This window comes from Oncorhynchus mykiss, chromosome 12 (assembly GCF_057628025.1).
Source record: "Oncorhynchus mykiss isolate SJ-2025 chromosome 12, ASM5762802v1, whole genome shotgun sequence".
NCBI classification, from domain to species: Eukaryota; Metazoa; Chordata; class Actinopteri; order Salmoniformes; family Salmonidae; genus Oncorhynchus; species Oncorhynchus mykiss.
The window spans coordinates 48,493,436-48,508,365 of NC_143033.1; the positions used below are offsets into that span (position 1 = coordinate 48,493,436).

General features: G+C 45.8%; 2 protein-coding genes across 15 annotated transcripts in view; both read right to left on the bottom strand.

Annotated features, from left to right (window-relative positions):
* The window catches only part of LOC110537701 (general transcription factor II-I repeat domain-containing protein 1), a 48,357-nt gene extending 48,017 nt beyond the window's left edge, over window positions 1-340 (bottom strand). For 2 of the 4 annotated variants that reach the window (XM_090192602.1, XM_021623945.3), the window contains exon 1: window positions 206-340. The gene's annotated coding sequence lies outside the window, so the exon portion shown is untranslated. The remainder of the gene's footprint in view (window positions 1-205) is intronic. The other 2 variants (XM_090192616.1, XM_090192614.1) reach the window with 1 other exon arrangement.
* A 486-nt stretch (window positions 341-826) lies between these two features.
* LOC110537702 (CAP-Gly domain-containing linker protein 2) overlaps window positions 827-14,930 on the bottom strand; it is a 79,252-nt gene continuing 65,148 nt past the window's right edge. For 6 of the 11 annotated variants that reach the window (XM_090192621.1, XM_090192620.1, XM_090192619.1 and 3 more), the window contains 8 exons: window positions 14,330-14,695; window positions 13,643-14,224; window positions 13,273-13,330; window positions 11,990-12,073; window positions 7,221-7,377; window positions 6,253-6,412; window positions 5,508-5,699; window positions 4,318-4,401 (listed from right to left, as the gene is read on the bottom strand). In XM_090192621.1, the coding sequence (XP_090048747.1) occupies window positions 4,318-4,401; window positions 5,508-5,699; window positions 6,253-6,412; window positions 7,221-7,377; window positions 11,990-12,073; window positions 13,273-13,330; window positions 13,643-14,224; window positions 14,330-14,695 (1,683 nt within the window). Of the gene's footprint in view, window positions 3,993-4,317; window positions 4,402-5,507; window positions 5,700-6,252; window positions 6,413-7,220; window positions 7,378-11,989; window positions 12,074-13,272; window positions 13,331-13,642; window positions 14,225-14,329; window positions 14,696-14,930 lie in introns of those variants that run through there. The other 5 variants (XM_021623954.3, XM_021623953.3, XM_021623952.3 and 2 more) reach the window with 1 other exon arrangement.

Consider the following 14,930-nt stretch of genomic DNA (forward strand, 5'->3'; position numbering starts at 1 on the left):
AACTAAACATTTAGACTTGACTGCACAAAAACTGGTCTTAAAACTAATTGGGACTAATATAATGTATTATAAAGGATGATTATATATAATGGACAATGTATTATTTGGTCAATTAATTTAGATGTTTTTTAGAATTGACTCAACTATAGTGAAAAAGGAACACCTAAAATATACAATTTCAACATGTAATATGATAATACTTTACCTCTGTATATCATCAAGAGTTGAATTGTGAACTATTTTGGTCAGCCACCTGAGCAGTGCCCAAACTGCCCCTTTGCATGTGATCTAGCTCACTTCATATCCTTGGTGACATTGGCCAAGTGCATAAATCATGAATAGCAGCCTACTTTGCCCCTAGTGTTTGAGTACAGTATTGTACTCTGTCTGGTCCCACTTCTAGAAGTACATTTCTGAACACCTTCACAACATTTCTTGCTGCACTTTTTTGGGCTTCACAACCTCTATCATGGCAAATTTCCCATGAAGGATACATCACTTCCACAACTGAGCCAAATGTTTATTGTGACACCATTAGTCACCAGTGGGAGCTGTGTGTGTGTGTGTGTGTGTGTGTGTGTGTGTGTGTGTGTGTGTGTGTGTGTGTGTGTGTGTGTGCCCATGTCCAGCAGGTAAGAAAACTACAAACAGGATTTATTTGTGAGTGAGAAAATTTTAAATGGGTGTTCAATAAAGGCCTAATCTCAGTTAACCCAGAGCTAAAGCCTTACGTAATTGGTCAGCTGCTCAGTACGTAGTCTGCACACGACATTAATAAATGCTTAACACGTCAGAAAATATGTCCACATGAAATAAAACACCATAATCCTTTGCCCACATTGTTAACATTTAATGACTCAATCTCAGAAATCATTACAGCATTAAGGGTACGAAGTGTTTCCTATCTGAAAAAGGCCATATACAATATCCAATGACAATTTGTAGCTTCAGTTTCACTGACCAGAGGCCAGCCCTACACTTTGCCCATGAAATGTCAATCCCCAAGTCTTACATTCCACATTAGTCACATCAAAATAATGTTCTCCCAAAGACAGAGTCTGCATTCAAAATGGTGCACTACTTTAGACCAGGGGTAGAGCCCTGGCCAAAAGTAGCGCACAATACACAGTGAGCTCCAAAAGTATTGGGACAGTGACCATTTTTTGTTGTTGTTTTGGATCTGTACTCCAGCACTTTGGATTTGAATTTATACAATGTCTACGGGTTTGAGTGCAGACTGTCAGCTTTAATTTGAAGGTATTTTCATCCATATCGGGTGAACCTTTTATAAATTACAGCACTTTTTGTACATAGAACCCCGATTTTTAGGGGACCAAAATAATTGGGACAAATTGACCGATATGTGTATTAAAGTAGTCAAAAGTTTAGTATTTGGTCCCATATTCATAGCATGCAATCACTACATCAAGCTTGTGACTCTACACATTTGTTGGATGCATTTGCTGTTTGTTTTAGTTGTGTTTCAGATTATTTTGTGCCCAATAGAAATTAATGGTAGATAATGTATTGTCATTTTTATTGTAAATAAGAATATAATATGTTTCTAAACACTTCTACACTAATCTGGATGCTACCATGATTACGGATCCTCCTGATTGATTCATGAATAATGATGAGGGAAAAAGTTAGAGGCATAAATATCATACCCCCCAAAAATGCTAACCTCCCCTGTTATTGTTATGGTGAGACGTTAGCATGTCTTGGGGGTATGATATTTGTACGTTTAACTTTATCACTCATCATTATTCACAATTCATTCAGGATTAGCTATTCCATATTCATGTAGAAGTGTTTAGAAACATATTCTATTCTTATTTACAATAAAATTGACTCCAAAATGACACAAAACAATCTGAAACAATAAAACAGCAAATGCATCTAACAAATTTGTAGATTCACAAGCTTGATGTAGTCATTGCATGCTATGAATATGGGACCAAATACTGAACTTATTATTAATATTATTCTTACAATTTTTTGTTGTTGTTGTATTTTACCCCCCTTTCTCCCCAATTTCGACATTGTCTCATCACTGCAACTCCCCAATGGGCTCGGAAGGCGAAGGTCCAATCAGGGGTCCTCCGAAACATGGCCCGCCTAACCACGAATCTTAACACCCGCCCGCTTAACCCGGAAGCCAGCCGCACCAATGCGTCGGAGGAAACAAGGTTCAATTGATAACCGAGGTCAGCCTGCAGGTGCCCGGTCCACCACAAGGAGTTACTAGAGCGCGATGAGCCAAGTAAAGCTCCCCCAGCCAAACCCTCCCCTAACCCAGACGACACTGGGCCAATTGTGCGTCACCCTATGGGACTCCCGATCACGGCCGGTTGCGATACAGCCCGGGATCGAACCCGGATCTGTAGTGACGCCTCTAGCACTGCGATAATACTTAACATTTTACTACTTTAATGCACATAAGTGAATTTGTCCCAATACCTATGGTCCCTTAAAATGGGGGGACTATGTACAAAAGGTGCTGTAATTTCTAAATGGTTCACCCGATAAGAAAAGAAAATACCGTCAAATTAAAGCTGACAGTCTTCACTTTAATCTCATAGTTATTGTATCATTTCAAATCCAAAGTGCTGGAGTATAGAGCCAAAACAACAAAACATTTGTCACTGTCCCAATACTTTTGGAGCTCACTGTACGTAGGAAATTAGGGTGCCATTCGAGACGCAGCCAGAATATCATCTAATCTCCCAAGAATACAGTAATGGACTGCATTTAGAATCTCCCTGTTGGCTTGTTCAATGGAGATAATAACATTTGGAAGACCGTAACGTATCAATTCTGTACATTGTGATTAGTTGTTTACATCCAGAAGGGAGGGATCATCCAGAATGGAGGAAGCAGTTACAGTAGGCCTCCATCCCTAATGGCACTCTATTCCCTATATAGTTCACTACTTTTCTGGTCAAAAGTAGTGCACTATATTGGTCATAGAGTGCCATTTGGGACACAACCTTTGAATGTTCCATTGTTTGCATTGTGCTCCAAACAGCCGTTTAGTGGCCTACTCGAATCAAAGGACAAAGTGATCCCAAGGCATTGATCTAGGTTGAACTTTCTTTAGATAAATGATCAACAATAGGAAGTTAAGACTTTCTTTTTTAATTTTTTTCCCCTCACGTGTATGAAAACACTACAAAGTGGTATGGTTTCCCACTATCCAGTAAAGCCACAGTGGAATTAAGGATTACTTAGTTAAAATGAGTAAACCATTAAACTGATAGCTATTTGGTGCACACACGGCACCAAGTTGCATTGGTTCAGTTGACTAAATACACAATTACAGTATGCACAGGTTTCAGATAATGCAGCTATATTCACATGTAGATACAACATCAGCTTAAATCCAGCAGCATCCCCGTTTCATTCACATGTTCACTACGAGCATGTTCGCTATGAAGCAAATGGAACGTCACTGGTCAAATCAGCTACAGTAATCTAAGAAGGATTAAAAAAAAATAAGTGTGGCAAATAAATAAAACAAAAAGTGATGGATTGAGGCCAAATTCTTAATCTTTGTTTTCAATCAGACACCAGAGTCATTTCATTCTCTGGAGTCCCAATTCATCCTTCAAGGCTCATAGGGTCACGATCTCTAATAAACTAAGATAAAAGGTTATCTCATGCCCAAATGTCCAATACCATCCTTGGGTATGTAGGCAGGGTATGTATCAGTTTTCAAAAGTCATACCTATAATTCTTCACCTCTGTCAACTATTTTACAGTATCTTCAAGCTGTCTTAAGTTTGGCTAATGGGTGTTTTTCTTTTTTGCAACAGATGAATGTACATATTGAGATAGAGAGACATTGTTTTGGTAGTAACTGTAAACAGGAAATGTTGTCTGGAGTCCAGTGGCGTGCTAGTCCCAAGTCATACTGACTTCTTCTTTTAAAATGTACCTCTGTATTTCCCCAATTCAAGATGAGCTCTTCTTCTCCTATATCAGTGTTGTTCCTGGGGAGCAAGCCATCAAATTGAAGAAGCTCAAATAATGTGTCAAATACATATCAGTCAGAGTGTTAATTTAGGGCAGATTATGCCTTGTTTTAGAAGAAAAAGCATTTTAAATGGAGATTCTCTATTGAGCATGCTTTTAAGTCTAGAAATAGTCTTTATCTGTGTTAGGTAAACCGGCTGTCAATGTTGTATTTATGCAACTCATTGTGAGAATGGCAATAATGGCATTTAGTAAATCTCTAGACAGTGAGTAACTAACTGATCTATAGAGTTAAGATACATGTAATTGATATGACATACAACATGTGTGATTGATGTGCTATTATGATGAATTAATACCTACATCTTGAGTAAAGGACGAATTCTGTTGATGAATTCCATTGGCTGAATTTGCACCACCATGCACCTGAAAGAGAATCATGAAAGAAGCGTGCATTTACACTATTCAAACTCATATATCCTGACTTTTGTAACGGTACCACTTTATATTAAATTACACTGAAACCATGTATTTATGTGGTTGTTACAAAGGCAAGTACAGTGTAATTGCAGTGTTGTTAGTACTTTGTTACATGGTACATACACTGTTTGCTGTTCAAGAAACACGTATTTTTAAACATTTGCCAATCAAACTCATGTTACCATTGTGGGTAAAGGTTTCTGTGACAAACTATCGCAAGGAGATGACAGTAGTGGAAAAAGTACCCAATTATCATACTTGAGTAAAAGTAACGTTACCTTAATAGAAAACAACTCATGTTAAAGGAAAGTCACCCAGTAAAATACTTGGGTTTAAAGTAAATGTAATTGCTTAATGTACTTAAGTATCAAAAGGAAAAATATGAATAATTTCTAATTACTTATATTAAGCAAACCAGATGACACGATGTTCCTGTTTTTTAAATTTACATATAGCCAGGGGAACACTCCAACCCTCAGACATAATTTACAAACGAAGCATTTGTGTTTAGTGAGCCCATGAGATCAGAGGCAGTAAGGATGATCAGGGATGCTCTGAATTGGACCATTTCCCTGTCCTGCTAAGCATTCGAAATGTAACAAGTACTTTTGGGTGTTAGGGAAAATGTATGGAGTAAAAAGTACATTATTTTCTTTCAGAATATAGTGGAGTAAAAGTTGTCAAAAATGTCAATAGTAAAGTACAGATACCGAGAAAAAAAACCCCAGACTTAAGTAATACTTTAATGTATTTTTCATATGTATTTTACACCACTTGGAGATGATAGAGTGTCACATTTAGTTGCACACACATTGTGGGAATTGTTCTGCCAAAACCATGACACGGCCTAACTTTTAGTGCCTGCAACTGTAGCTTATATTACATTAAATTAGGGTGACTGTAAGTCGCTCTGGATAAAAACTAAGTTTAATAGGGAAAAACAATCACAGTCATTGCAAGTAGACCCTACTTCAAAATAGTCACTATAAAGCAAAATCTGTCCCAGAAAGGCAAAACAAGTGCTAGCTAGAGGTGGTCCTGTTCTAGTTTACCTCGCTCTTGTCTGGGTGCGTGCGCATGGCCTGCACCAGCTGGTCCACTTCCTGGTTGTGCTCCAGGGCTCCCCTCAGAGCCTCCTCTGTGCTCATGAGCCGCTGGCGCAGAAGTGTCACCTCCGAGTCCAGGGTCGACGGGTCCAGCATAGAGTAGCGCCTGTGATCTGAGGACGAGCCCCTCTCCCTGCCCTGAGAACACACACATAAAGCATAGGGATCAACTGGGTGTTCATTAGGCACTAAAATAAAGAAAACAGACTTTAACAGGAAGACTACTTTGACTTTTATAGTTGTTGGCCCTAATGAACACAACCCTGTTTAGTTATTCAATCCATTGCTGGACAAATGTGGAGGGCTACATCTGTCATTGCTAGGTCTGCCTTTGATATGAATACACAGAGTCAAACATATTTTAAATCATATAGGATACAGACATTAATGAAATAATAGCCAAATACTGTATCCACTTTAAATAAGAAACATGGAACATTTATAATTTTAATCACGTTGAGCTTTTGTACTTCTAGACCAGAGTTCATCTTTGTGGGAACACAACAAACTATGTCACATTGATTAGTACACACCATAGCAAAACGTTTAACAAAGAAAACAAGCATTCCTCCTCGTTTCAGCCTGTTTACTCCCGTTTGGTTACTAGTGAATACAACCCTAAGTTGATGGACACACGATGGGATGAGTAGCCAGCACTGTGATTGACATCTCCCAGCCCCTCCCCTCTCACCAGCAGGAGCAGTTTGTCTCTCAGGGTCTTGATGTCATCCTGGAGTTTCTGCTCCTTCACCCTCCACTCAGCCTTGTGCACCTCTCGGCTCAGGTCTCGGTCCAGGCCGGGCGAGTGGCGAGGGGAATCCAGCAGTAACACCCTTAACTCGTTCAGACTCCTGACACAAGGGGACGATACAACAAAGAGTACCGTTAAGATTTACCCTTGCCTTCCTGATTCAGGGTAGCCTGGTCCTAGACCTGATTGTGCTCTTGCCAACTCCAATTGTGTCATTTGCATGACAATTCCCCAGAGTTGGCAAGAGAGCAGAAAGAGACTGGCACCCAGGCTAGATTCAGGGTTGTTTCACTATCAATGACCCAAAACTATCTATGATACATGGCATATTTGTTTTTCTCTATGAAAGGCAGTTGACACAGTCAAATACTGCAAACTTAGGTGCCCTAAGAGTCACTGAGATACATAATGTTGTGCTGTTGTCCTTTCAATAAATGTTTGCTTATATTTCCAGGCCTAAGCGCTGTGCGTAATCTCCCTAAATGCCTTAGACTGAGGAATGGGACACTTTCTCAGCTATGACAATGCAATGACTTGAGGGGTGAAAAGGCCTTTTAGGCCTACTTTTAATCAGGCTAATTTTCTCCATTACCTTAACTGAGGTGGATTGATCCTCATAAAACAGATGTCTAGCATACGTCTAGTGACTGCATATCACAAAGACGAGTTGCGACTGTTTTGTCAGTCTTTGAAAATGCATGACTCTAGCACAAAATACTGTATGTGTAAAGACGGGGGACAGTTTCATACAAGTGCATTAGCAAACATCTAATCTCCTTCAGATGAATGTAAGCTATATCTTGTAGCTTTGGGTGGGCTGCCATGTTTTATTCCATATTTCAAAGGGAAAATACTGAGCTGTGGTGTAAAATCAATAGTGTTCCCTCTTTCTCTCGTCATTAAATGACCTCTCCTTCTTCAGTAGCTCCTGGCTAATGACAACCAGCTGTCCCGATGCATCATGGGACTTCTTGGTCATGCACTCAAGGTCGGCCTCCAGGCGCATCTTCTCCTTGACCAGGGCATCGCCCTTCTTCTCACCCAAGCGAACTTTGCCCTCCAAGGCTGGTGGACAAAAAGAAGTTTGAGAAGGATTTAGAGTTAAATGTTTGGTTTGGACCAACAAGTACTGCAATGTCGGCACTTTAAATATATATACACTGAACAAAAATATAAACGCAAAGTGCAACAATTTCAAAGATTTTACTGAGTTACAGTTCATATAAGGAAATCAGTCATTTGAAATAAATGTATTAGGCCCTAAACTATGGATTTCACATGACTGGGAATACAGATATGCATCTGCTGGTCACAGGTATCTTAAAAAAAGGTAGGTGCGTGTATCAGAAAACCAGTCAGTATCTGGTGTTACCACCGTTTGCCACATTCAGCGCTACACATCTCCTTTGCATAAAGTTGATCAGGCTATTGATTGTGTCCTGTGAAATGTTGTCCCAATCCTCTTCAATGGCTGTGCTCCATATTGGCTGAAATGGAACACGCTGTTGTACACGGTAAGTATGCAGGCCTTGGAAAAACGGGGACATTTTCAGCTTCCAGAAATTGTGTACAGATCCTTACGACATGGGGCTATGCATTATCATGCTGAAACATGAGGTGATGGCGGTGGATGAATGGCACGACAACTGGCCTCAGGATCTCATCACTGCATCTCTGTGCATTCAAATTGCTATCGATAAAATGCAATTGTGTTTGTCGTCCGTAGCTTATGCCTGCCCATACCATAACCCCACTGCCACCATGGGGCACTCTGTTCACAACGTTGACATCACCAAACTGCTCTCCCACACAACTCCATACTGTCGTTGTGAGGCCGATTGAACATACTGCCAAATTCTCTAAAATGACGTTGGAGGAGGCTTATGGTAGAACATTAAATTCTCTGTCAACAGCTTTGTTGGACATTCCTGCAGTCACCATGCCAATTGCACATTCCCTCAAAACTGTGGCACTTTGTTGTGTGACAAAACTTCACATTTTAGAGTGGCCTTTTACTGTCCCCAGCACAAGGTGCAGCTGTGTAATGATCATGCTGTTTAATCAGCTTCTTGATATGCCATATGTGGCAGGTGGATGGATTATCTTGGCAAACATTTTTTGTGCGTATGGAAAATTTCTGAGATCTTTTATTTCAGCTCATGAAACATAAGACCAACACTTTACATGTTGCGTTTATATTTTTGTTAAAAAAAAGGATATGTATATTCAGTCGACAGTCAGTGAAATGTTTTATTTTATTATTCAATTGTTTTATTATTAATGAATTTAGTTTTATCATTTCATTACTTTACTTTTTTTTCATGCAATATATTTGAGAGTATGTTACGTTCTGACCTCTATTTCTGTTGTTTTGTATTTATTTAGTATGGTCAGGGCGTGAGTTGGGTGGGCAGTCTATGTTTGTTTTTCTATGTTTTGGGGCATTTCTATGTTTTCGGCCTAGTATGGTTCTCAATCAGAGGCAGGTGTCATTAGTTGTCTCTGATTGAGAATCATACTTAGGTAGCCTGGGTTTCACTGTGTGTTTGGGGGTGATTGTTCCTGTCACTGTGTTTGTCGTCACAGGATAGGACTGTTTTGCGTTCTCACATTTCTTGTTTTCGTTAGTTTGTTCATGTGTAGTGATTTATTAAAATATGAACAACCACCACGCTGCGCTTTGGTCCGCTTCTCTTCCTCCTACAGACGAACGCCCTTACAGAATCACCCACCCACCAAGGACCAAGCGGCGTGGTAAACAGAGGCTGCAGCAACAGCAGCAGCAGGAGAAGCGACTGGTGCAGCAGGAGCAACAGCAGCAGCGGCAGAAGCAGCAGTGGGAGAGGCTGCACTACTTGGAGAGATGGACTTGGGAGGAGATTCTAGACGGGAAAGGACCATGGGCAGAGCCAGGAGAATATTGCCGCCCCAAGGCCGAGCTGGAGGCAGCAAAAGCAGAGAGGCGGCATTATGAGGAACTAGCACGGCAGAGCGGATGGAAGCCCGAGAGTCACCCCCAAAAATTTCTTGGGGGGGGGCACAGGGGGAGTGTGGCAGAGTCAGGAGTCAGACCTGAGCCAACTCCCCCCGTTTATCGTGAGGAGCCAAGGAGGAGCTCAGAACCAGAGCTGGTGTTGGAGGTGAGCGAAGCAGAGACTGTGAAGGAGTTAATGGGGAAATTGGAGGAGAGTGATATGAGGGACTTGCTGGTTTGGTGCATGAGGCACGACATTCGCCCGACGGAGCGTGTCAGGGATTTAATGGCACCGGGGTCAGCTTTCCATACGCATCCTGAGGTACGAGCGAGGGGTCTGGTGAAGACTGTGCCAGCCTCACGCACCAGGCCTCCTGTGCATCTCCCTAGCCTTGCACGTCCTGTGCCATCTCAGCACTACAGTGCTCCTAGCAGTGCTAACTGTGGCGGGCGTGGTGCTGGTCAGGCACCGTGTTATGCAGTTGTGCGCACGGTGTCCCCAGTACGCGTGCTTAGCCCGGTGCGCTACATCCCAGCTCCCCACATCTGCCGGGCTAGGGTGAAGATCCAGCCAGGGCGGTTGGTGCCAGCCCTGCTCTCAAGATCTCCAGTACGCCTTCACGGTCCGGTCTATCCGTCACCACCTCCACGCACCAGCCCTCCGGTGGCAGCTCCCCGTACCAGGCTGTCTCTCCGGCCCATCCTTGCAGGGGCTCTCTCCTCTCCAGCGCTTCCAGAGCCTTCCTCCTCTCCAGCGCCGCCAGTGCCGCTCGTCAGCCCAGCGCCGCCAACGCCGCCCGTCTGCCCAGCGCCGCCAGTGCCGCCCGTCAGTCCGGCGGTTCCAGAGCCTTCCTCCTCTCCAGCGCCGCCAGTGCCGCCCGTCTGCCCAGCGCCGCCAGTGCCGCCCGTCTGCCCAGCGCCGCCCGTCTGCCCAGCGCCGCCCGTCTGCCCAGCGCCGCCCGTCTGCCCAGCGCCGCCCGTCTGCCCAGCGCCGCCCGTCTGCCCAGCGCCGCCAGCGCCGCCCGTCTGCCCAGCGCCGCCAGCGCCGCCCGTCTGCCCAGCGCCGCCAGCGCCGCCCGTCTGCCCGGAGCCGCCAGTGCCGCCCGTCTGCCAGGAGCCGCCAGTGCCGCCCGTCTGCCAGGAGCCGCCAGTGCCGCCCGTCTGCCAGGAGCCGCCAGTGCCGCCCGTCTGCCAGGAGCCGCCAGTGCCGCCCGTCAGCCAGGGGCCGCCAGTGCCGCCAGTCAGCCAGGGGCCGCCAGTCAGCCAGGGGCCGCCAGTGCCGCCAGTCAGCCAGGGGCCGCCAGTGCCGCCAGTCAGCCAGGGGCCGCCAGTGCCGCCAGTAAGCCAGGTGCCGCCAGTCAGCCAGGGGCCGCCAGTGCCGCCAGTCAGCCAGGGGCCGCCAGTGCCGCCAGTCAGCCAGGGGCCGCCAGTGCCGCCAGTAAGCCAGGGGCCGCCAGTAAGCCAGGGGCCGCCAGTGCCGTCAGTCAGCCAGGGGCCGCCCGAGCAGCTGCCCCTCTGTCCAGAGCAGCTGTCGCCCCTCTGTCCCAAGCTGCTGCCGCCCCTCTGTCCCGAGCAGCTGTCCCGAGCAGCTGTCCCTCTGTCCCGAGCAGCTGCCCCTCTGTCCCGAGCAGCTGCCCCTCTGTCCCGAGCAGCTGCCCCTCTGTCCCGAGCAGCTGCCCCTCTGTCCCGAGCAGCTGCCCCTCTGTCCCGAGCAGCTGCCATCGCCCCTCTGTCCCGAGCAGCTGCCATCGCCCCTCTGTCCCGAGCTGCTATCGCCCCTCTGTCCCGAGCTGCTATCGCCCCTCTGTCCCGAGCTGCCCCTCTGTCCCGAGCAGCCCCTCTGTCCAGTGGGGTCATTGAGAGGGGTGGCCATGGTGAGTAAGCCAGGGAGGCGGACAATAAGGCGGACTAAGACAATGGTGAAGTGGGGTCCGCGTCCCGCGCCAGAGCCGCCACCGCGGACAGACGCCCACCCAGACCCTCCCCTATAGGTCAAGGTTTTGCGGCCGGAGTCCGCACCTTTGGGGGGGGGTACTGTCACGTTCTGACCTCTATTTCTGTTGTTTTGTATTTATTTAGTATGGTCAGGGCGTGAGTTGGGTGGGCAGTCTGTTTGTTTTTCTATGTTTTGGGGCATTTCTATGTTTTCGGCCTAGTATGGTTCTCAATCAGAGGCAGGTGTCATTAGTTGTCTCTGATTGAGAATCATACTTAGGTAGCCTGGGTTTCACTGTGTGTTTGGGGGTGATTGTTCCTGTCACTGTGTTTGTCGTCACAGGATAGGACTGTTTTGCGTTCTCACATTTCTTGTTTTCGTTAGTTTGTTCATGTGTAGTGATTTATTAAAATATGAACAACCACCACGCTGCGCTTTGGTCCGCTTCTCTTCCTCCTACAGACGAACGCCCTTACAGAGTAAATGTTCTCAGGCAATCAAATACTGTGCATGAAGTTGATAGAGAATGAATGTGTCGTATTTGTGAAGACATTCATGGAGTGCAAAATACAATAAATAGAAAAAAAGATTACATTCATACACACATCTATTGACTTGAATTGGTTCTGGATATCAAAGAATGTTCAATAAGAGGTGGAGATATACTCCACACACTATATTCTATGCTCCCATGAGGTCTTCATCAGTGTGCGGAGTCTCTTTTCACCTTTTACGCAACATATCGTAGTCGTAGCAGTATCATTTACCAGTTATCTGTGATTTGAGGGCATCGACATGTGATGTGAGAGTAGAGACCTCTCTTTCTCTTTTGGTCAGATTCTCCATAGTTTCTGAAAGAAACGTAAAACCACCGTTGGTCAAAAGCCTTGGAATCTAACTACCGTAAAACTTCAATTAAAAGCCTGGGCGTTTATTTGCTTAAATCAATGAACACAACAGGCGCTTATTAGAGAAAGGCTTCTATTTCCTTAACGCATACAGCTTTTGCTCATTTGCATAGTACATTTTGTTTAATTCTAGCATTCACTTCCAGGATTTTAATGAATTTCTTCATTTCCTTCACTAATGTGTTATCCTTCACACACTGTGTCAAGTTTGTTTTGTTTTAGTATGCCTCTTGACAGAATAATTATTCTCCTCTTTGACTGTGCATTTTCGTCAGTTCTTACTTTTACCACGAGGACGATCGGACGATTTCTGCAATGTCTATCTGCAGACTGTGGTTACTACATGCCGCACCCACTAAATTCTGCGGCAGCAGTTCTGTTAACTTTACGGCGAGGGAAGTACGTAGCTAGTGTAGCCAACCCAACTCTTTGCTGTAAAGTTAAAATAACTGTGGGAAAGCAGTGTTTAGCAGGGGGGGGGCGAAGGACACTGTGTGCCGGTGTCCTAGATTTATTTTTTATAAACTTTTATTTAATCAGGCAAGTCAGTTAAGAACAAATTATTATTTACAATGACGGCCTACCCCGGCCAAACCCTAACGACGCTGGGCCAATTGTGCTCTGCCCTATGGGACTCCCAATCACGGCCGGTTGTGATACAGCCTGGAATCGAACCAGGGTCTGTAGTGACGCCTCTAGCACTGAGATGCAGTGCCTTAGACCTCTGCACCACTTGGGAGGCTGCTAGATAGCTAACAGCCTCAATGGCAGTTGGCGTGGCATAAAGTAAGTGGGTGCAGCATCTAGTAAACACAGTCTGCAGATAGACCCTTCTCAATTTCTGTCTTTACACCCAATGTTGACTGTTTTGTGCATGCCAATTAGCTAGCAGTTCTCAGCTGTTAGCAGCCAAGGGCTAGCAGTTTCTTACTGGGAATAAAAACGGATGATTCCAATAACTGAAGTTTTACGGTATGCAAGGTTCTCAAAGTACAATCAAAAGCCTGCAGAGGTCTGACATGTGAAATGCTTTACTATAACAGCGGTTGGACATTAAGGGTATTTAAAACGATCCTCATTTTCCTAAACATATGTTTACAGTAACAATACAATTTAATTAGCCAGGTTAACATTTACGATACCTTCAACATTCTGTTTTAGCTTTATCTTTTCCTCCAAGATGTCATTATTTTCTATAACCTGAGAGGGAGACAAAATTGAGAGTTAAAATCCATGACAACTCATTGCTTTATTTGTTTATTGAAGGACAAGATATGGAAACACACAAGGAACTAGAAAAGCATGGATATCATGTGGAAGTATTTGACTTACTTGTGTAAAGAATGTTTCTAGAAAGCTAGTATTATATCACATGAATAAGGACATTAGCGCCCTTTAGCGCTCTAAACGCAACCTTAGTGCATTTTATAGTTGGGTCACAGGACTCTCATCTGGAGCACAGCATAGCATATACAACCAATGCTAACACAGTTATCCCCCCGGAGGACTCACGTTGGCATCCTGTGGCATGTGGTGGTCATCCTGCACCGCCTGCAGCCGGTTCTCAGTCACCCTCAGTTTCTCCTCCAGGCTGTAGAGCTCCTGTCTACTCTGGGCCTCGGCCTTCTGCAGGGCCTTGTAGTCCACCATCTTCTTCTCAGCCAGCTCCAAGCGCTCCTGGAGCTTGTCTCGGGCGCCGTCCTGCTCGCCCTGCAGCCTCTCCAGCTCGCCCACCCTCAGCTGGGCCTTCTGGAACTTCTCCCAGACCTCCCTCAGCTCCAGGGCCTGCTGGTCACTCCTGGCCTTCGTCTGGGCCTGGCTATTCCAGTTCTGGCTGTTCTCGACCAGCTGGCCCTTGGCATCCTGCAGGCGTGAGCGCAGACCGTCACGCTCCTTGGCCAGCATGGCTGCCTCGATCTCATGCCTGGCCTTGAGATTCTCCAGCTCCAGCTGGTGCTCCATGCGCAGGCTCTCCAGTGTGGTCCTCAGCTCCTGGGGCTCCTGCTCCTGGCCTTTGGCCGAGCCGCTGGACAGCGAGGCCTTCAGGTCCTCAAGGGAACGCTGGTGGTCGTTGACCAGGGTGTCCAGCTTGACCTTGAGGAGAGGGATAGAAGATTAGAGAGAGAGAGAGAGAGAGAGACCTACATCTCCAAATGAGTAATTTAATTCCCTTTATGTTCTGAGAATAGTGCCTCTCACCTTCCAGTTGTCCATCATCTCCATGTTCTCTGTAGAGGCCTGATGGACTTTCTGCTTCAGCTCAATGATCTCCTGGCTCTGTTTGTCCACCGTGGCTTTCAGTTTGTCTGTCTCCTCCTGGCCCGTTGCCACTGCAGCCTCGTACTTCTCCCTCAGCTGGCTGCTCTCCTTGTGGTGCTCCCGGCCTGCCGTCAGGAGCTGCTCTCGGAGCAGAATGTTTTCCGACTGGGCCACCGGCCCCTGGGTGGAGTCCCCGTCCTTGGCCGCATCCCGGAGCCGGACCTGGAGCTCCTCGATCTCGGCCCGACGCAGAGCCAGTTCATCCTCCAGCTGTATGACGCGGCTCTGCTCCTCAACTGTGCTTTGCTGTGGAGGCAGAGTGAGAGAGAGAGAGAGAGACCGTCAGTGCCTTAATGTGGTTTGAGTCATTACTGAAACTGTCAGGAGTATCGTTCCCGTAACAGAATGACCGGATAGTGTCAGTCCTGTAACGGGGATGACGTCTTGCCTGAAACAGGATGGCATCTTTCAAGCACCAAGCGTCCAAATAAAATACTTGATTACAGCATGCAGGCCCAGGAAAAGAGGCCTATTGAGAATC